At 35.7% G+C, this 22335-nt stretch overlaps 1 protein-coding gene across 1 annotated transcript in view; it reads left to right on the top strand.

The window, feature by feature from the left end:
• The window catches only part of PSME4 (proteasome activator subunit 4), a 73875-nt gene that overhangs the window by 42378 nt on the left and 9162 nt on the right, over positions 1–22335 (top strand). Inside the window, exons 20-40 of the mRNA XM_024742009.1 lie at positions 563–618; positions 1621–1677; positions 1906–1961; positions 2055–2153; positions 3464–3526; positions 3809–3904; positions 5475–5606; positions 6498–6707; positions 8118–8254; positions 9589–9642; positions 9917–10046; positions 10698–10779; positions 11988–12141; positions 12687–12756; positions 13609–13734; positions 14269–14421; positions 16300–16404; positions 16951–17042; positions 17919–18050; positions 18424–18632; positions 20414–20499. Of these exons, the coding sequence (XP_024597777.1) occupies positions 563–618; positions 1621–1677; positions 1906–1961; positions 2055–2153; positions 3464–3526; positions 3809–3904; positions 5475–5606; positions 6498–6707; positions 8118–8254; positions 9589–9642; positions 9917–10046; positions 10698–10779; positions 11988–12141; positions 12687–12756; positions 13609–13734; positions 14269–14421; positions 16300–16404; positions 16951–17042; positions 17919–18050; positions 18424–18632; positions 20414–20499 (2299 nt within the window). The remainder of the gene's footprint in view (positions 1–562; positions 619–1620; positions 1678–1905; positions 1962–2054; positions 2154–3463; positions 3527–3808; positions 3905–5474; positions 5607–6497; positions 6708–8117; positions 8255–9588; positions 9643–9916; positions 10047–10697; positions 10780–11987; positions 12142–12686; positions 12757–13608; positions 13735–14268; positions 14422–16299; positions 16405–16950; positions 17043–17918; positions 18051–18423; positions 18633–20413; positions 20500–22335) is intronic.

Below are 22335 nucleotides of genomic sequence, written 5' to 3'. Positions count from 1 at the left end.
TCTGTCCATACATACCTAAAAAATGACTTTTAATGTAGTTTTTTTACATCTGAACATCTTCAAAAGTAGTGGCATTTTACTGCAGATGTCAGGAGAGATCAGTTTAGCTGATTTTAAGAGGAGGGGTAATGATTATCTAAAGATTATCTAAAGAATACTGTATATTCTACAGTAAAATTTGATGGTGATTTTTTGGTGTCTAGTTTTAACCTTTATTATAACATTGTAAAGCTGACTTTTCCTTGTATAAATGTTTAACATCAGATTTAAGCTTTTACATTTGAGTATTGAATATCAGTGTTATGTTCATTTGGGCAGTGAATTTCCCCCCCTAAAGTCATTACATTTAATTAACATTTTTTTAAAGATGAATAACACTGTCCTTACTGAAACAGATAGAGCATTAATCTTCAGAAAGCTAGAGTAAAGAATTGAAGTACTGAAGATGAGAGATCTGTGTTTGTTAAAGATCATCATTTAAACATTCTAGCAATGACACTTTTCCCTTTAAGCCTCCTTATTGGTATTATTAATAAATACAAGCATTCTTGTTTTTATACAGGGTACCAAGTATGGTGTCCTTGGAAGAGACAAAGTTGTATACTGGACTCGAATATGGTATGTGAATCCTAATCTGAGTAAATCTGTATGGACTGTTTTCATCAGTCACTGCACAAGGGTTAAAATGGGATAATTTTGTAGTTAACAGTTTTTCTAGTCTCTTTTTTATATGTAGAATGAATATTAATTACTTAATATTATCTTTGCTTTTTCTGGAGAAAGTGTGTAATTATTATATAAAGAATAGCCAGTAAAAGATAGATGCTTTCTATGTGCAAAGGCAGACTTTTCATATATTGTAATGCTCATTTATGGTTAGAATTGTTATAGAACTGTTGTATTATACTTGATGTAAACCCTTACCTATTCTAACTATCTTTATAGTATCTTTCTATCACAGTGAGTTAAATTTTATATAAATACTTATGTAAAACATTTTGTGTTAATTTAATGTTCTGAATCTAACATTAATAGAAATTTAGCACACTTCTTTATTGCTGGATTAACATCGGAGTTCATTGCATACATTAATTAGGTGTAGTTTGTTTGTTTGTTCGATTTGGGTCACCACAACTAATTAGAGAATCCTATGCATTTATGGCCTCTAATTAGAGGATAGAGCCTTTGAAATATTGGCAGAGATAGTTTTATCTCCCTCCTCCTTGCCTGCCTAATAAAGTTTTGTAAGCAGGTTCTTATAAATGTGAAGGTTTTAAAAGTTATTCTGTATCATGCCAAGCTACTAACCAACTATGATAAAGACAGACCCATTTGGTTTTTCTTTGTTTTTTTTTTTGTTTGTTTGTTTATTTTGTTTTAGTTTTTATTGGGGGTATAGTTGATTTACAATGTTGTGTTAGTTTCAGGTGTACAGCAAAGTGAATCTGTTATACATATAAATATATCTCCACTCTTTTTTAGATTCTTTTCCCATATACAGACCCATTTGTTTTTTTCCTGGATACGTTATCTCTTCTTGATATAACTGTTGATATAAACTTCAAAGCTCTGGTCAGCATTCAGTGTGTAAAATGCTTTCTCTCATTTTTTTAAAAATAGATCTATCCAGAGAGAACCACCGAGAAACAATTGCTAGGGTCATAAGGAAACTTCTTAGTAAGTACAAATATGTATTTAATTTATGTTTATTAATAAATATTTAGAAATTTTATTTTATAGCATGTGTGCTTTTACTTAACCATTTTAAAAATCTAAATGGTGAGAATATCAGGCAGTGGTTTTTTTTGGTTCGTTTGTTTTTTGCTCTCCTTCCTTAACCAGTATATCAGGAGTCCTATAGTAATTTAAAATATTTTAACCAAAATTCTTTTCCTCCTATTATAGACCACATACTTAATAATTCAGAAGATGATACCAAGTCCTTGTTTCTTATCATAAAGGTACAGTTGTCACTTAACAGTTGCATAATTGTTAATATGACTGGGTTTGACTTGACGACTCATAAATATAAAATTTGCAATTCTTTGATGCAGATTACTGGAGACCTTTTGCAATTCCAAGGATCTCACAAGCATGAATTTGACTCTCGTTGGAAAAGCTTTAACTTAGTAAAGAAATCAATGGAAAATCGGGTCAGTATTTTCACCTAAAGCTGAATTTTTTTTAAAGGTGTATAATATTGATATAACCACCTGATTTAGCAATTATTTGGCATACAGAGGAAGTTCCCTATAAGTAAAAATAGTAGATTTTCAAATATTATATGATGGTATAATCAAAAGGATCCTAGAAAAATGTACTTCCCTGAGACAAACTCTTCTGTCGATTTCCATGGTAGTCTCTGGACTCTCAATGGCAATTTCAAGTCTGATAACTTGGCAACAGCTTTCTTACCATGTAAGAAACTGAAGGAGTAAAAATAGGAATTGTCCACAGGCATGACTTTAAAGCATTGCATTTTATGTAATCTTATGTTATATTTGGTCTCCAAGAGAAGTCAATACAAGCTTCCCTGGGAGCCTGGAAGAAAGTATACTTAAGTCAGCCATTTGATGTTCATAGCAGTGTTCTTCTATAGGAGACTTTTGTTGAAATTGAGTCTGAAAAGGTTATATGAGTTCATTGTTTAGGCACAGGGTGCTACATATTTTAGACAAAGGGAATGGCATGTGCCAGGGCAGGGAGATGTACAAACATGGCATGCTTTAGCAAACAGTGTTTGTAGGGAAGAGTGGCAGGAGGTAAACTAGGTCATTTCTAGTTTTGCCCAAGAAAATGCTTCAGTTTTACATTCAGCAACGGGTGAGTCATTAGAAGTTCTTAAGTAGATCTGATGTAAATGTTGGAAAGATCATTATTCAGTTCGGTGAATTTTGAAAAGCTCTGCCATCGCTGTGAACAATAAGCAGTAGGCGATTGAGACTGGAAGCCGGGAGGCTTTAGTTAAACTATTATATTAGTTCAGATGGGAAAGCACAGCCTGAATCCAGTCACTGGCATTGGGGTGGAGATCAGGTGTTTTTAAAAGAAGATGGAATTGTGGGGACTTGATGACTAATGAGATACAGGTGGGAAAGAGGAACAGCCTGAGTTCCAGACATCTGCCTTTAGTGACTGGATAGAACATTGGGGGTGGGGGAGAGCTTAAAAGATAATTTTTACAAAAATAAAAAATGTTATATTCTGTAGTAAACATACACAACTACCCAGAAAGGCTGTTTATAAATTTAATAGAGTAAAGCAATTTTCTTAGTGGGCTGTTTTTATATTTTTAGTATTTGACTGAATAAAAGTCTGATGATTTTAGAATAAATGAAATACCTTCAGTACCCACCATCCCATCCTGTACCTTCTTTGAACTAATTTTTTGTTAAGGGATTCAGGGGAACCATTGTTGAAGTCATTTAGGGAAAATGTTGAAGTGTTTGCTACTGTTTTTCAGCTCCATGGGAAAAAGCAACACATCAGAGCACTATTGATTGACAGAGTAATGTTGCAGCATGAGGTAAATAGCTTTTTAAAATCATGATGCCTTTTTTTTTGTCCTGCCGTGCTGCACAGCTTGCGGGATCTCAGTTCCCCAACCAGGGATTAAACCCAGGCCACAGCAGTGAAAGCCCGGAATCCTAACCACTAGCCACCAGGGAACTCCCCACAGTGACTTTTTTAAATGACAGTTTTTCAAATAAATATTTAATTATTGGTGTTACTTCATAATTAAATGAACTTTTAGTAAAAAACTTTGAGATTTGATTTACACTGTTTTGTTTTGTTTTTTTTTTTGTAGCTACGAACACTAACTGTTGAGGGTTGTGAATACAAAAAGGTACATCAGGATATGATTAGAGATCTTCTTCGTTTATCTACAAGTTCATACAGTCAGGTAAGGCTAGTCCAAACAGTCTGGGCATGCCCCCTCTCACCCATTTTGTAACACGCAATCTGAAGTATCCCCATTTTGACAAGGGAATTTAAATAATTTATTGGCAAAGAAAATTTACATTTTAAATGACATATATTCAAACTAATCTTGCTTCTCTTTTTAAAATAATGTTTATTTTTGCTGTTCGTAATTGCTTCTCAAATTTTTTAAAAAAATATATAACTAATGTTGGTAGATAGTGCTAGTGTAATGTTGATGCCACTTAAATTAAATCACATTATGAAGGCCTGTCTGTGACGGCCATATAATTCTTCCTAGGCATTCTGCTTGAGTTCAGGAAGCTGATACCATGTGAATTGTGGGGTCCCTCCTTTCAGGTAGCATAAGACCAAAAATCTATCTCTAAACACAGAGAACTGGGAAAAGTAAAGAGATTCATGTACAGCCAATGATTCTGTCTTTATAAAATAGTGTAAATTAGGAAACCAATCTAACCCAGAGATTTTGCCTAAAGTATTGTTTTAAGAAGTTTGAAATATGTACAGTGTATTGCTTTTATTCATTACTATTTAACTAGTTCATGGATTATAAATTTATACTGAATCTTTTGCTTGGGTTAAAAATATGTGGCCTAGGGCTTCCCTGGTGGCGCAGTGGTTGAGAGTCCGCCTGCCGATGCAGAGGACACGAGTTCGTAACCCGGTCTGGGAAGATCCCACATGCCGCGGAGCGGCTGGGCCCGTGAGCCATGGCCGCTGAACCTGCACATCCAGAGCCTGTACTCCGCAACAGGAGAGGCCACAACAGTGAGAGGCCCTCGTACCGCAAAAAAAAAAATATGTGGCCTGTACTTGAGGCTTGCATTGAAAAGGTTAAGTTGTTCTGTGTTTTGGAAAGTCTTTGATTTTCCTTGTGTAGACACAAGAGAAAATCTGACCCTTCTCATTAAGAGTAACTCAGAATAAAAAGTTTAAATCTGCTGATTATGTTACTGAACAAATGCATATCAGTTCCATTCAGTCTCTCCTTTATCAAAAGGATATTTGAACCAGTGTAACTTTTTTTTTTCGGCTGTGTTGTTGCTCGCGGGCTTTCTCTAGTTGCAGCAAGTGGGGGCTACTCTTTGTTGGGGTGTGCGGGCTTCTCGTTGCAGTGGCTCTTTTTGCAGAGCATGGGCTCTAGATGTGCAGGCCTCAGTAGTTGTGGCATGCGGGTTCAGTAGTTGTGGCTCATGGGCTTAGTTGCTCCACGGCATGTGGTATCTTCCCAGACCAGGGATCGAACCCGTGTCCCCTGCATTGGCAGGAGGATTCTTAACCACTGCGCCACCAGGGAAGTCCCTGAACCAGTGTAACTTAAACCATGGATGTGGTTGGTGGTAATTTGCTTTCCTTCTGATAAAAAGATTATCATTTACTCATTTTTGTTAAGTTATGTGCTTTGTTATATTTTTCTGTTATTATGAAAACATTTAAATTACCACTGCTTTGTTTTAATGATTCATTTAGAAATTTTTTTGTAGTTTGTCTACCATTTAATAAAAGTCATCTGTTAATAACTGTTTCTTTAGGTCAGAAATAAGGCCCAGCAAACATTTTTTGCTGCCTTGGGAGCATATAACTTCTGTTGCAGAGATATCATTCCCCTGGTTTTGGAGTTCTTACGGCCTGATAGGCAAGATGTCACGCAACAGCAGTTCAAGGTATAGGGTTTTTTATTTTGTTTTACTACGAAATTTTTCAAACGTAGAGAAAAGTTGAAAGAATTTCGCAGTAATGGAATTGCTGACCCCCAAGGCAGATGTGTAATTCAAGAATGTTGTAGAGGATCTAACTCATTGGGTGATATGTTGTCGACCTTGTGGAGAGCAGTTTAAATGGACAAAATCAGACAAGTCAAGTAAGCTTAAAATTGGAAACTATTAGGTCAGTAAAATTGAAGTTACAGTGATCTTATAAGAACTGTAAAGAGGATTAGAGCCCAGGGTGGTTAGGAAGTCAGATTGGAATTGTTCAGGTGAATGTTCAGGAAATAAAATGTTTTGGTACTAATAGCTCTTTTCATTAAAATGGGGTACCTTAGAAAGAGGTACCTACTGTTATCAGAATCATTCTGATTAATTGAGCTCCTATGAGTAAAAAGTACACAGTATAATTAAGTAACCTAGTTTTTATATACTTAGAGAAATACTTGGCAATCAGATTTAACCATAATTTTAAAAATTATTTTGTATGTTATACCCTAAAATGCTAAGAGTGACACATTTCACAGCCTTTATAAATGTAGTAGAGGAGAATTAGAATGGAAGCTATATCCGTAAAAGCAATATCTTCACATTTCTATATTACCTCATTAATAGCCATTCTTTGAGCTAACCCTCTGTTAAATGACTTAGAGAAAATATTACTGGATTGCACTTAAGTGTCAAATTCAGGTTTCTAAAAGTAACGTGTTGAATGTGGGGACCTATTTTATAACCAGTACCAGGCATTTAAATAATCAGTGTTTAGTAAATTTGAAAACAACATGTAAGTGAGTTGGCTACAACTAAACAGTGCCTCTTGTTTCCCATATTGATCATTTTTTCCTGCAGGGTGCCTTGTATTGTCTCCTTGGAAATCACAGCGGTGTATGCTTGGCAAACCTTCATGATTGGGACTGTATTGTACAGACTTGGCCAGCAATTGTTTCTTCTGGGCTTAGCAAAGCAATGTCCCTGGAAAAGCCATCAATAGTGAGGCTGTTTGATGATCTTGCAGAAAAGATTCATCGGCAATATGAAACAATTGGTTTGGACTTCACAGTAAGCAAAATCATTTTTTTAATTCAAATTTTAGTGCAAACATTGCCTTGTCAAAATGCTATCATTTTCTTGTGTTTTTTTAGTAATCATATTCTTGGCATTTGATTCTAATTTTTTTTAAAGCATTAGTATTCTGTTTCCTTTTACTGCTTTAGTGATCATTACTATAGATGGCAGGGTAGCGTAGGAAGTTGGAGCATGGCCAGGAGAGAACTAGGTGGTTTTCTACCAAGAGGCCACAAAGTGTTATTACATTGTTGCATTTACCATTACCCCTGTATGTCTGCAGCCTCATTTTTCAAAGAGTTGGTTATATTTTAGGAGGTCAGTTCTACTAGTCAAAGTCACAGAAGATTGACAACAGGGTTCCATAATTTATAGTGAAGATTAAAATTGGATGATTTGACAAATGAAAAAGTAAATATCAGGTTCAGTGGAGCTCAAATGGGGAGAGATAGCAGATCATCATCCAAGAATTTTAAGATCCTATTTACACACCCATCAGAATTGGGGATGGGTAGAAGAGGTGTGAGTGTGGTTGAATCCCCCTCTTTTCTGCAGTGATTATTTTTGATGTCCATACTCAGTTGTTTTTTTTGTTGTTTTTTGTTTTTTTGCGGTATGCGGGCCTCTCACTGCCGTGGCCCCTCCCGTTGTGGAGCACAGGCTCCGGACTCGCAGGCCCAGTGGCCATGGCACACGGGCCCAGCCGCTCCGAGGCATGTGGGATCCTCCCGGACCAGGGCATGAACCCGTGTCCCCTGCATCGGCAGGCGGACTCTCAACCACTGCGCCACCAGGGAAGCCCCATACTCAGTTTTAAAAACCACTGCTCTAAATGTATTCCTTTTCTGCAAAACATACTCTTGCTATTTGTAACTGTTGTTAGATTATGCTTTCTTTTTAAAAATTTTTTAAAAATTGACATGTAATTCACATACCAAAAAATTCACATTTTGAACACAGCAGTTTTGTTTTGCAAAATGATTCATATATATATATATATATATATATTTTCACAATAGTATATATATATATATATATTCACAATAGTATATTCTCAGGGTTGTACAACCATCACTACTCTAATTCTAGAACACTGTAATTACTCAGAAAAAGAAACCCTGTACCCAATAATTTTTTTAAATTAGTTTTTATTGGAGTATAGTTGCTTTACCTGTACCCAATAATAATTGCTTCCCATTCATTCCCCCATACCCCTAGCCCCTGGAAACCACTAATCTACCTTTTTTCTCTGTGAATTTGCCTATTATGGACATTTCATCTAAATGGAATTATACAGTTTGTGGCCTTTGGTATCTGGCTTCTGTCACTCAGTATATTGTTGTGAAGATTCATCCATGGTATTTCAGTACTTCATTTTCCTCCCTGGCTTTTCTTTTTAATAAGATTCCAAAGTCATGTGTCGGAATAGCAGAATTACTTCAACAATCAAAAAACCCGTCTATCAAACAGATAATGCTTAGCTCAGAAAAAATTAAAGAAGGACTTAAACGCCAACAAGAAAGGAATGCTGATGCCCTAAGGTAATTATGAATGCCTACTTATCGTGACATATAACTTTATAGATAGTAGGTTTTAAATATCTCTAAAATATAGATGCACTGTAACTACCTAATGAAATTTACACACTGATTCTGAAGAGATACCAAAATGTTAAGAGGTAATTATTGTGAAGATCTCTGATTGTCACTTTCAGCTATGGAGGTAGAAAACACCATCTCACAATAAAATTATCTTTTTAAATTATTTATTTATTTAATTTGGTTGCACTGGGTCTTAGTTGTGGCAGGTGGGCTCCTTAGTTGCAGCTCAAGGGCCCCTTAGTTGCAGCACACGGGCTCCTTAGTTGTGGCAGGCAGACTCCTTAATTGTGGCATGCGAACTCTTAGTCTCAGTATGCATGTGGGATCTAGTTCCCTGACCAGGGATCAAACCTGGGCCCCCTGCATTGGGAGCGTGGAGTCTTATCCACTGCACCACCAGGGAAGTCCCTAAAGTTATCTTAATATCATATGTTTTTTTCAACATGAATTGATTTTTCTTGTAGTACACATATCCCACTCATTAAATCTTAAATTCAAGTTCAACACGTTTATCTCTTCATATCTCTTATAATAACTTTCTGATCGATAACATTTATACAAATTTGTTACTAGGATATTAGTAAACTGCCTTTAGATTTTTGGGACCAAAACACTTCAATGGTAACACTGAAGCAGGAGCCTTCCTAACTTTATTTTTTTCTTTGCCGTATGAATATGCTTATTAATTTTTTTCTAACAGTTCTGTATAAATAATAAACTTTACAGCCTACCTCATGTATACCTGGGTTGTTACATAGGTAGACCACTCCTAACCAATTGATTACTACTCACAAATTTACTTTTGAATGTCCACTCAGGAATGGTTGAGTTGCTCAGTGTACTTAGCACTTTTTTTTTTTTTCCTCTGCCTTTCATTTTCTTTTCCCAGGGTTAGGCATCTGCTTTCACTCTGGCTTTCTTCTCATCAGACCCTTTATAGTCTGGTGATGAGAAGAGGAGGGTGAATTTGAATTTATATTACATTATTTGATGTTCATCTTAGTTTAGTTTTGTTTTGTTTTGTTTTTCCGGTGCGCGGGCCTCTCACTGTTGGGGCTTCTCCCGTTGCAGAGCACAGGCTCCGGACGCGCAGGCTCAGCGGCCGTGGCTCATGGGCCTAGCCACTCCGCGGCATGTGGGATCTTCCCGGACCGGGGCACGAACCCATGTCCCCTGCATCGACAGGCGGACTCTCAACCACTGTGCCACCAGGGGAGCCCCATCTTAGTATTTTATTAAAACAATACCTTACCTGAATTTTTTTTTTTTTTAAGGAACTATGAAAATTTGATAAACACTTTGCTAGATGGTGTGGAGCAGAGAAATTTGTAAGTGCAAAAATATATTTTTTTAATTCTCAAACTTTTATCTTCAGTATTATAGGAGGTTTCTACCCTGAAGGCCATGAATGACTGTCAGAAAATTGTAGTCTGATTCATGAGTTTAGAAAGTATGGGGCTGATGATAGGAGCAGTATTTTTCAATATACCTATTTTGATTCTTGGGAAACTTAAAATTATAATGTTTCAAATACAGGGTTGTTTTTTTAAAGCGATTTTATGAATGATGTGTTTTGTGATTCCCCCCCACTCCCCTTTTCAGGCCCTGGAAATTTGAACATATAGGCATTGGGCTTTTGTCTCTACTTTTGAGAGATGACCGAGTGTTACCGCTTCGTGCCATACGTTTTTTTGTTGAGAATCTCAACCACGATGCAATTGTAGTTCGAAAGGTAGATACTTTATTTTAGCTATAATCTTGGGTTTGAAAATTTTTGCCTCACCTGATATCTTGAAGTGTATTGATTTGAAATCTACCTCTATCGGTTTTGAGATGATAGTAATTCATCCAACAAATATATGAGGAGGTGTTCAGGTACTGTGCATTTCAACACTGGAGATGTAGCGGGGAACATGTTTATAGGTTAATTGGAAAGATTGACTTTAAAAAATTAATTACAGTTATAACATGTTACAGGAAGGGAAAGGTATCTGAGTGATACAACTAGTTGGTTTTAACTTGAAAACTGTTAGAGGTAGGTTACAAGATGGGGCTGACCTGACCTGGCACATTGAGAAAAGACCCTTAGAAAGAAATGTTTAGGCTGAGATAGGAAGAATGAGCAGGAATTGGTTTAACAAAGAAATGATAAAAGTGTTTTAGGTAGAGACTAGCATGGATGAAGGTTTAAGAGTAAGAACTGCAACTGACTCAGTCCAAGTCAAGAGTTAGCCCTCATGTGGCTGTGCTGCCAGATGTCAGTGGGTGAGGTATTTCTCTGCTTTGGAAAGAAACAGAACCCAGATTCTGCTTTTGATCAAGGGAGCAACCATTTGAGATGTTTAAAATTTTGATATATGTACCTTACCTGCTTCTTTTTTAGATGGCAATCTCAGCTGTTGCTGGTATTCTTAAGCAGCTAAAAAGAACCCACAAAAAGCTGATCATCAATCCGTATGAAATCAGTAAGTGCTATCAAACATAATGAGCGGTGCTTCTCAGTCAAACTTGGAAAGTTTCTTTGAAATGTATAAATTACAGTTCTTGATGTCAAGTATTTTTCTATACAAAGTATAGAAGTATAGGAAGATTTTAATATGAAGTGTGAAATAATATAAAGGGAAAACAGTTGACTTAGTAAAAACTAGTGATAGCAAGTATTTATAAAAATAGATGGCTGTTTATGTCTTTATAATACATAAAATGTGTAGCTTTATGTCTTTATAATACATAAAATGTGTAGTTTTTACACACTCTGGGTACACATGTCATCTCCTTACTTATCAGCTAAGCAATTATACTAGTTATTTATCAAACTGTATTTCAAAGGCTTAAAATACCATCACCATTTAATTCATCAATATATTAAGTGTTTCTTCCTCAGTAGTAGGAATAGGGGTAAGATTAATTTGATTTTGGAGGGAGAAAAACATCATTTTTATTACTTTGGCTATCATTTTTTTTTAATCTCTGATAACTCCTGAGATATTCAAACAGCTGTCTTCAGTTTACCCCCTGCCCCATTTTGGGAGGGAGTGTAGCTGTGCACCAACTACCACCTTTATTTTGGAACACTATAAAATGGTGTTAACTAAATGTGGGAAAGACTTTCATTTCATTATACTCTCTACTACTCATCTTGTTTTACCCTCACTTGAAACACATGTTTGTAGGTCTCATATTAAATGAATATTTAATGGTCCCAAAAAACAAGTGTGTGTAGGTGCATGTGTACGTGTGTGTGTGTGTGTGTGTGTGTGTGTGTGTGTGTGTGTGTGTGTGTGTGTAAAGAGAGAGAATGTCAAAGTGTACACATGGTGAAATGTTAAAATTGGGGGCATGTGGTTGAAGAGAGTATATGGGAATTTGTTGAGCTCTGTAATTAATTAATTCAAACCTAAAAAGTTTGAACAAAATTAATCCTTTTAATTTTGGTAAAAGGGATGAAGTATGGATCAAACTTGACTTTCTCCCCTCAAATAACTATCCCAACACCATTTAGTGGATAATCCCATCTTTCCTTCTCTGATGTGAAATGCCTCATATGTATGTGCTTTTGCCTTGAGCGAATTTTAACAGTCTTGTTATGAAGATAAACTCACACTAGCATTATTGAGAATAATTATTGCACAGTTATTTTGAAATTCATGAAATGTAATTGTCTTTTCCTTAGGTGGATATCCTAAACCCCCCCAAATTGTTGCTGGTGATAGACCCGATAATCATTGGTTGCATTATGATAGCAAAAGTATACCAAGAACTAAAAAAGAATGGGAGTCAAGTTGCTTTGTGGAAAAAACTCACTGGGGATACTACACCTGGCCACAGTAAGTTGCAACTTGCCATGCACATTATTATTAAACAACTTCTCTTTGATATAATTTGTTTTATCATCTGGATTTCTAGGGAGGTTCTGAGGCAGTTGAAGCAGTTAGAGGTACTTTGTCACCAGAGATACACAATCTCTAGCTTTTTCCATCTTCCCTCTTCCTCTTTTTCTTTGTTCTTGCCAGTGCTATGCCTCATCCTGCCTCTTTCCTTTCCACTGAAACCCTTAGGCTTCCTTAGTCCACTATTATACATCTAAGGAGTTTGTTAATAGTTGCTCTAAGTTATATTCCTACCTATTAATACTACACATGTCTAAACCAGCCCCAAGAAATACTTATTTGTCTCTTATTGACACCAATAATGTATGTCATTAGGATGCAATGACCTAAGATTTTTAAGGTGGAAGACTGAATGATATGCTCGTAACCCACAACTTAGCATCTCATTAGAGTTCATTAGAAGTGCCTTCTAATGCTTTCTATCCAAGAAGCTCTAATGTTGTTTCCTATGTGTATTACAAATATAAACTCTTACTGTGTAGGAATATGGTTGTTTATGCTGGTGTGGAAGAGCAGCCTAAGCTGGGCAGAAGCAGAGAGGATTTGACAGAGGTAAGCATTTAATTTCACCACGTGTAAACACTTACCTGGTTCAGATGCATCTTACTTTTGGCCCCTGATTTATATTTCAAACTAAGTTCATGGGTTTTTTTCCCCCAGTTTGTGTATTGCAGCATAATAAGTATTGGTAAATGTGCGCTCCCTTATTCCCCCCCAACCGTCCCCCCTTCTGTTAGGACCAGTTAGCACAGGTCTTCTATATCTAAGGTCACTCCCAAGTTACTACCTACTTAGCACTCAGGTACTGGCTTTAATTTTTTTATTGCGTATAAATGATGGATACTCAGTAAATAGATGTTTGTAAATTTAAGTTGGAACTTCTTAGTCTTTGTAGAACTTCTTTATCATTTTGAAAGTTGATGAAGGGCTTTTAGGTTTATGTCTTTCTTAATTAAGTTAATGTTGTAGCTTTTATTTTCTAATTCTGAGCAAAGTTTACCTTTTAACTGCTGATATTTTATAAATATGGAAATACTTTGCTGGGGTTTGGTTTGCAGTTTGGAGGATTTTCCTAATTTGCACAGAAAATGGCACAATGGCATTAAGTCTTCGTTTCTCAAGCAGAACATTTTTGGTTTTATTTCTCAGTTTGAGAAGTGGAATCCAAACTTGAAGAGCTGAAGGAAAACTTTTAGCTATTCTTAGGATTTAGCATTTTTAGGAGGCAATATTATTTTGGTTCCAGAAAGGCTCTATGAGAACTAAAAATTCTTTAGAATAGAACAAAAATAAAAACTTACTGTTGAGTTTCAAATCTTTATGGTTGAATTTTAATGTTTTCAGAATCATGTTTTTAAATAGATTTTAATCCCTGAATGTTGTTCTTTTTTTTTAACTTTACAGGCAGAACAGATTATATTTGATCATTTTTCTGATCCTAAATTTGTGGAACAGTTAATTACTTTTCTATCTTTAGAAGACAGAAAAGGAAAAGATAAATTTAATCCTCGACGTTTTTGCCTCTTTAAGGTAACTATGTTATTTACATACCCTTTTCATAAAGCTTAGTGACTGTCAATTTGTAGGTTCATAAGTTTTAAAGTATTTGTTCAAAGTTTGAGTTTAGTCATCTGTTATCTTTATCTAAAATGACTCTGGAAGTAATGCCTATCATTCATCTTGGCTTAAGGTCTAGGACTCAAAAAAAAACAAGCTTTTTAGTATTTATCTCTAATATTTGTAATTAGCAGTAGAAGCAAAAAACCAAAACCCACAAGACTATGTGCATTTCATGTTTATTTGATTTTTTTTTGAGGTGTGTGTGGTATTTTTAAGGTTAGAAATTAATTTTTCTTTCACTGATCATATTTTAATGTAATGTGGCAAATGACAGTGTTTCTACCATTTCAACTTATAGATATTGTTAAAACAGTTAAGTTCTATAGGGGAGAATATGGAGTTTTTTAAGCACAGTAGTAATAACAGCAAACAAATATAAGCATGTGATACTGGAGATGCTATTCGTTTGAGTACTAAAGAACTTTCTTATTTTTATTTGCGTAGGGTATATTCAGAAATTTTGATGATGCCTTCCTGCCAGTTCTGAAGCCCCATTTAGAACGTTTGGTTTCAGATTCACATGAGAGCACGCAGCGATGTGTTGCAGAAATTATAGCTGGTTTAATCAGAGGCTCTAAACATTGGACATTTGAAAAGGTAATGTCATTTGTACAGTGCCTTCCCTCTTAAAGCTGTATTATGCATTTATGCAACAATTCCCAACGCGTTAGGTATTAACACCTAGCTCAGTCCCTCAGCCTCCACCACCACTGTCCCTCTGCCAGTATTCCGGTGCCACCTCGGGCTGGCGGTCCTCAGGAGGAGCAAGGCGACAGGTGGCCGGGCAGGCAGCTGATGGGGGCAGCGGCGGGGCGGACAGTGGTCCTACCTGCTTATCTCGTCTCCATGGGATTAGCTCGTGGTGCTGTGAGCTCTAAGGTGGACAGCAGGTTGTGTGTTTATCAGAACATATTCACGGCTGCGTTGAGGGCACACACATCTTTTAAAAAAAGAAAAAGATGTTAACACCTAAAATATGAAATGTTTAACTTTATATTGCTTTTGAGTATAGGTCACAAAGTCGTGGTCTGTAGGTGGCATTGAATGTCTTTTAAAATCTGAATTATTTTCCATCCTGTAAAAAGGATTTTCGTTTCTCTTGAGAAGTGGGAAGATTGTGGAGTACTGGCCCCGCATTGCTGCACTGTATCAGTTGGCTGGGGCTGTGCGTGGGTTTCTCCCTTCCTGAGGCACTCTCTAGCCTCTCATTAAATCTTTTCTCTTAGCCTCTGTGCTAATTTACATTACTCATTTGGTCTCGTAGATGGTTTGAGTTTGACAGCCTTGTTTTGAGTATCCGTCTTTTTAATTGTAAGATTAAGTTTTACATATCCACCCTAAGGTTAGTTTCTTAGCAAGATGCACTAGACTGAAAATAACCTGGTAAAATGTCCAGAATGCCTGAGTAAAAGGTAGGCTGCCATTTTTCAAAGAAAAGATGCAAATATTGTTTCTGGTAAACTTAATTACACATACTTTTTAGGAGGATTATCAACACTTTTTAATATATTAATTTAGTTATACATATTCGAATCATGTAAAGTATTCGTTAGTTTGTAATATTGCCATTTTCCTGCTCACATATGAAACAATTTTATTTAAACGTGTCCATACATATCCTTGTCATCCTGTCTCTGTCATTTTTGAGTTACCTCATTTCTAGAACACGTCTCCTTTCCGTATAAGTTATTTAAGATATAGCTTGTTTTTTTCTTTGTATTCAGTGCCTAGTGCTACCACTGGAAATTTTATCCCAAGCCCTCTCTCCCCATTTGTCCTACATAGGTCCTTTTGACTAAAGTATAGTCCATGGACTTGCAGCTTGGGCATCACTTGGGAGCTTATTAGAAAAGTAGGATCCCAGGTCCCACCCTGATCTAATGAATCAGAATCTGCGTTTTATCAGGATCTCAAGGTGATTTGTGTTCTCACTAAACTGTGAGAAGCAGTTTAGTGTTTAGACACATATATATATATTCACAGTCTCTGTATAACTGAACACTTTTAAAATGCTATTTATAGTCATCCAAACTTGGAATTTAAAGGTTATACTTCAGGCTAATACTAAATTGTATTGAAAAGTCATTGCTTCCTATATTGGGATTCAATCAAGTGACCTCCATAAGCATGCAAAATACAGAGATGATTGAGGTTTTGTTTCAGCCCAGTGTACTAGGTCAGTCCAACATTTAAAGAGAGAACTTTTTAACAGTATGAGAGATTTTGTAAGAAACCATATAAAGTGTCTCCTCTTTTCTGATTTTTGTTTTATTTTTTTGGAAAAAGATGGCCTTGTTACCTGGATATGTATCATGATAACATGGTGAAGTTACTTTCTTGGATTATTTGGGTCTTCTAAGAAATAAAGGAAGTATCAGGTTGTGTATTTGTATGTGTGTGTTTGCAGAAAAGGATAGTTGAAGAAAAATGTTCTGAATATCATTAACTTTTTCCTGTGTATTTTGTTTTGAGTAGGTGGAGAAGCTTTCGGAGCTTTTGTGTCCTCTGCTTCGAACAGCATTGTCCAACATTACAGTAGAAACTTATAATGACTGGGGAACTTGTATAGCAACGTCCTGTGTAAGTTCATTTTTGTGTCTCACTGATCTATTCAAACTGTTTCATACCATGTCTCAAAATGTGTAAAATCTCATTATACCTCTTGAATCCTGAAATTTTATCATCTTACATGACTGGAGATGGTTCTGTTTAGCTTTTTACATAAGCCTTGAGTGATAACTCTTAAGTGATTCTTATACCTTCTCTGCCATGGTAATTGCATTTTTAGATTAAATGACAAGTCAAATCCTATATCTAGAAGTGTAACTTACATACAGTAAAAGCCAGATGATACAAGGTTATAGGTATTATTTTTGACACCTTTTATGTCCAGGGCAGTTATACTTTGATTTAAGAGAGTCCATTTAGCTAACAATTTTCTCACTGTTAGTCTTTCTAACATGAGCTATAAGAATACATTTGGATTTGACTTGCCTATGAGTTTTAGTTTGATTTTCTTCCTCTATACTTACATTTATTTATATTTCTAAAATAATGATGTCTGATTTATTTGAAAAATTGTATGACCTCTGTTTTAATTGCTGCTGCTTTATCTTTTCAACACAGGAAAGCAGAGATCCCCGGAAACTTCACTGGCTTTTTGAGCTGCTGTTGGAATCACCACTGAGTGGTGAAGGAGGATCCTTTGTAGATGCATGGTAAATAAGAAGGAAGCTTATGAGGTTAACAAAAGATTTTACAACAAAAGATAACATCTTTGTTCTTTATGTATAAGTAGAAGTGAAATGTCTGTACTCCTAAAGGCTACATAATGTAACACTGTCTTCTGGGAGATGACCATAATTCAATTCAATACAACATATGATTCTAAATACAGTTATTTCTCAATTGAGAACAAGTAGGAGAATTGGAGGCAGCCTGAGCAATTCAAACGTAAAGTAGGTCCAGCCTACTCTGCTGTCACATCTTTTATCTCAGGACTGCTTTTTTGTACCATGACAGTATTACTAACTTCTTTATCACATGTTCTAATTTTTCACTGTTTCCTATTAGGAAAGAAGATAGTAATCCTTTTAAGGAAAAATATACTTGGGCATAAGGAGCTGCAAAAATTACTGAACAAGAGAACAAAATCTAGATAATCCTGTAACAAGAAGAATAATTTTTTTATTATTATTATTAATTAGTGAGGAAACTTATGATGCTTAGAAATTAACTCAATGAGTATTCTAAAGTCACTGTTTCCTTTGATTTTATAGCAGTGGATATGAAATGAGATACAGAGAAAATGATGTAGAAAAATTAATAAAATCTTCCTAAAGGTGCTATTCTAAATTGTTAGTTTGGAAATGAAACAATTTTAAGTGGAATACAAACATCATTAATCTATACTGTCAACATGTAAAAGCAGGACTTCCCTGGCAGTCCAGTGGTTAAGACTGCACTTCCACTGCAGGGGACACGGGTTTGATCCCTTGTCAGGGAACTAAGATCCCACATGCCACAGAAAGAAAAAAAAAACATGTAAAGGCAGAGAGGGGCACTAACACAACTCTACTGTGCTTTACTTTTAGCCGACTCTATGTCTTACAAGGTGGCCTTGCCCAGCAGGAGTGGAGAGTACCTGAGCTATTGCATAGACTGCTGAAGTACTTGGAACCCAAACTCACCCAGGTTTACAAAAATGTCAGGGAAAGAATAGGGAGGTAGGTATTATTTTCTCTGTGGTGTGGTATACCTCTTGAGTTCTTTCTATCCAATTTTAATGTCTAGTACTACATACTGGTTATGTTACTGTTGAGTTTCATGATATCCTCTTCTTCAGATTTTGTTTTATATTGTATTGTGGGACATTAGACAAGAGTCTCTGAATGTAAAATAGAATGGTAGTGTGCTCACAAGCCAGTGGGGAGTAGTCGCCACACTGTAGTTTTTAATACCTCAGAATTGTGTGCACAGGCACAAGACCCTCTCTAGGGATTGTCTTGGGAAAATTTACTTTGGTTGGGTCATACTTTTGAACCTTAGTTTTATTGATAATGTGGGATCTCTTCTTATTATATGTATTTTATTTTACAGTGTGCTGACCTATATATTCATGATAGATGTTTCTTTGCCAAACACTGCACCAACAGCATCCCCTCGTGTCCCTGAGTTTACTGCTCGAATTCTAGATAAATTGAAACCCCTCATGGATGTAGATGAAGAAATTCAGAACCATGTTATGGAAGAAAATGGAATTGGTGAAGAAGATGAACGAACCCAGGGCATTAAACTCTTAAAAACTAGTGAGTGGCTAAACTTAGTAGAAACTCCCTCTAAAAACAGATATTTTAGATTATCCTATTGACTTCTCCCCCCTCCCCTTTTTATTATGGTAAAATGTACATAATATAAAATTTATAGCTGAGTGGCATCAAATATATTTACATTGTTATATAGCCATCACTTTCATCCATCTTTATACTCTTTTCATCTTGCAAAATGGAAATTCTGTACCTTAAACAATAACTCCTCATTCTCCCCTCCCTCAGCCCCTGGCAACCACCATTCTACTTTGTCTCTGTAATTTGCCTATTCTAGGTATCTCATATAAGGAGAATCATACAATATTTGTCCTTTTATGTCTGGCTTTTTTCACTTTGTGTAATGTTTTCAGTGTTTATCCATTCATCTGTTCATGGACATTCAGGTTGTTTACACCTTTTGAGTATTGTGAATAATATTTCTATGAGTATTAATGTTGAAGTATGTTTGAGTCTCTGCTTTCAATTCTTTTGGGTATTGAAAGCAGAATTGCTAGACCATGTGGTAATTCTATGTTTAATTTTTTGAGAAGCCACCAAGCTATTTTCCACAGTGGCCGCACCATTTTACATTCCAACCAGCAGTGCAGAGGGGTTCCAACTTTTCCACATTTTTGCCAACACCTTTTATGACTGTAGCTCTCCTTATAGGTGTGAAGAAGGTATCTTGTGGTTTTAATTTGCATTTCCCTTATGACTAGTGGTTGAAAATCTTTTCATTGGCTTATTTTCCATTTTTGTTTCTTCTCTGGAGAAATGTCAAGTTCTTTGCCCATTTTTGAATTAGGTTGTTTTGTTGTCGTTGAGTTGTAGTTCTTTCTATATTCTGGATATCAGTCCCTTATCTGAAAATGATTTGCAAATATTTTCTCCCATTTTGACTCTCTTGATAGTGTCCTTTGATGCACAAAAGTTTTAATTTTAATGAAGTCTGATTTACCTCTTCTTTCTTTTGTTGCCTTTGCTTTTGGTGTCATGTCTAAGAAATTGTTGCCAAATCCAGTGTCATGAAGTTTGTCCCTTAAGTTTTCTTCTAAGAGTTTTATAGATTTAGCACTTACATTTCAGTCTTCAGTCTACTTTGAGGTAATTTTTGTCTATGATATAAGATAAGGATCCAGCTTCTTTCTTTTGCTTGTGATACCCAGTTTCCCAGCATCGTTGGTTAAAAAGACTGTCGTTTTTTTCATTGAATAGTCTTGGCACTCTTGTTGAAAATTGACTGGCCATATGTGTGAGCATTTATTTCTGTGCTCTCTGGCCTATTCAGTTGGTCTCTATGTCTGTTCTTATGTCAGTACCACACTGTTTTGATTACTATAGCTTTGTATTAAGTTTTGAAATCTGGAATTGTGAGTCCTCCAACTTTTCTTTTTCAAAATTGTCTTGATTATTGGGGGTTCCCTGTTGTTTGTATATCTAAAACTTTTTCAAGGATTCTAAGTATAAACAACTAACTTAGTCATCAGTTTTGCTTTGTTAGGATTTTTGAAGGCTAGTTTTAATTTTTACTTTGTGTGAGTGTTTGTAGACCATTAATAATTTGCTGATTCATTCTTTGAGGGTGGCTTCAGTCCCCTAGATTAGTTGATACCATTTGTTATGGATCCTGTCACACTGCTGATCTAATTTGTGAAGTAACACAGACCTCTTTCTTTACATTGAAGAGCTATCAGAGTGGCTGATACTAGCATAGAATCCCTCTACTTTGTAGTCTCTAACTGGATAGCAAAGACTTACTCTTTGTGTTTGTTTCCATAAAGTATTGAAATGGCTGATGGCAAGTGCGGGAAGATCCTTCTCTACAGCAGTCACTGAACAACTTCAGCTTCTACCTTTGTTTTTTAAGGTACGTTTATGTCTGAAATTAAAAATGCATCCCCTTTATAATTATCATCAGATGGTTGATAGGTTTTCAGACTGTGTATGATTTGTTTTCATCTCTGAAAGGTAGAATAGTCACAGGAAAATCATTAGGTGTTAGTGGTTAAATATTTGTTGAAATAATCTTTCTAATACTAGGTAAGAGTAGGTTCTTGACGGTTACATGAAAAGTCTAAAGACAGAACATTGTTTCAGTGAGAGCCAGTTTTCAAGTAATAGTTTAGGAAAATACTGATAGCTTTAAAAATAAAAAGCCACAATGACATTTTTGAATATAGCTATTTCTGACTTTTTAATTCAATGTATAATAAATTTGAAAATCAAAATGTTCAGTATATTGTATTTATTTTACATTGCTAAATGGCCACTATATATAGTTGGTTCTAACAAATATTTGCAGGAAATAACTTGTGTCTGGTAATCATATTGAAGTATTATTTGGTGCAAGATATAACCTGAGGTGGTTTTAATTATTCATCTCTCCAGTCAGTGGATAAAGCTAGTAAACTAAGATTATATAGTAGTTTCCAAAATTATAGCTGGTAGTGATGGCTGTGGTTGGTTGTGGTTAGGAAAACAGTCTGGTCTTATTGCAAATTGGGAAGGCTTGGCACAAACATCACCACTACTTGACAATTATTGGTCAATACAGTTATTATTTAAGATGGAGGGCCCTTGTTACTGTTTATTTGCAAATGGCATGCTAAACTTTTCATCTGCCATGGTGTATTTTGTCTTTAGGAAATTTCAAAAAGATAACACTTACGGAAATTTTCAAAGGATTCACTACTAAAATACTTCTTAAAGTGCTCTGTAGGGCCTGATACCCATGGATACCTTTGGGATCTTTTGGGATATAAAAGTGGACAGTAGCCATTAGTGTATAGATAGGTCTTTGTTACTTGTAGGTCCTTGGTGTAGATATGGTTTGTCTTTAGGGCAGTGGTACTTAAACTTTTTTCCACTACCACATACACAGTGGTATGGAACATGGTCTCATATGTTCGTAAATGGGTAATGTGCAATGAATGTTGGGATAGCTGGAGTTCCACCCTTTTTCTTCACTCAGAAAAAAATCAGAAAGCAAATAGTATATGAGAATGAGGTTGATAGGATGATTTATTTGAATCCACTTGAAATTTGCAGAAAAATGTGTATCATTAGATTGCTGTACTGCATAATTTGCTAGTGACGGGCCTAACAGTTAACCTGAATATACAAATATTGAGGTTGAGAATCTCCTTTAGGCCTTCATGGTAAGTGGGATCTGGTATATGCAGGCATCAAATAGTTGGGGAAATGTGAGCACTACTGAATATATTTTAACTGTAATGAATTTTTATGTATGATGTCATTACAGGTTTTTAAAATAAGAGATTTTATCTTTCAGAGATAAAAATAACTTTTTTTGGCGGGGGGCATGCTGTGTGGCTTGTGGGATCTTAGTTCCCTGACCAGGGGCTGAACCTGTGCCCCCTACACTGGAAGCACAGAGCCCTAACAACTGGACTGCCAGGGAATTCCCGAAAATAAAATATTTATGGATGAAATATGTCTGGGATTTGCTTCAAATAATTTAATTGGGGGATGGGGAACTACAGGGTAGCAAAAAATGAAAGGATTAGCCATGAATTTGTCATTGTTGAAGAAGTGATTGATTCATGGGGATTCATTATACTATTCTCTAGTTTTGTGTATGTTTGGATTTTTCTGTATGTTTGGATTTTTCTGTAGAACTTGTTAAAATTAAAAATGTAATTTCTTTTATGTAAGGATGCCTTTGTACTTATTGGCTGTTTTT

The sequence above is a fragment of the Neophocaena asiaeorientalis genome, unplaced genomic scaffold (assembly GCF_003031525.2).
Source record: "Neophocaena asiaeorientalis asiaeorientalis breed wild unplaced genomic scaffold, Neophocaena_asiaeorientalis_V1.1 scaffold932, whole genome shotgun sequence".
Classification (NCBI taxonomy): Eukaryota; Metazoa; Chordata; class Mammalia; order Artiodactyla; family Phocoenidae; genus Neophocaena; species Neophocaena asiaeorientalis.
The sequence above is the reverse complement of the archived record's forward strand: the minus strand, read 5'-3'. Positions and strand labels throughout refer to the sequence as shown.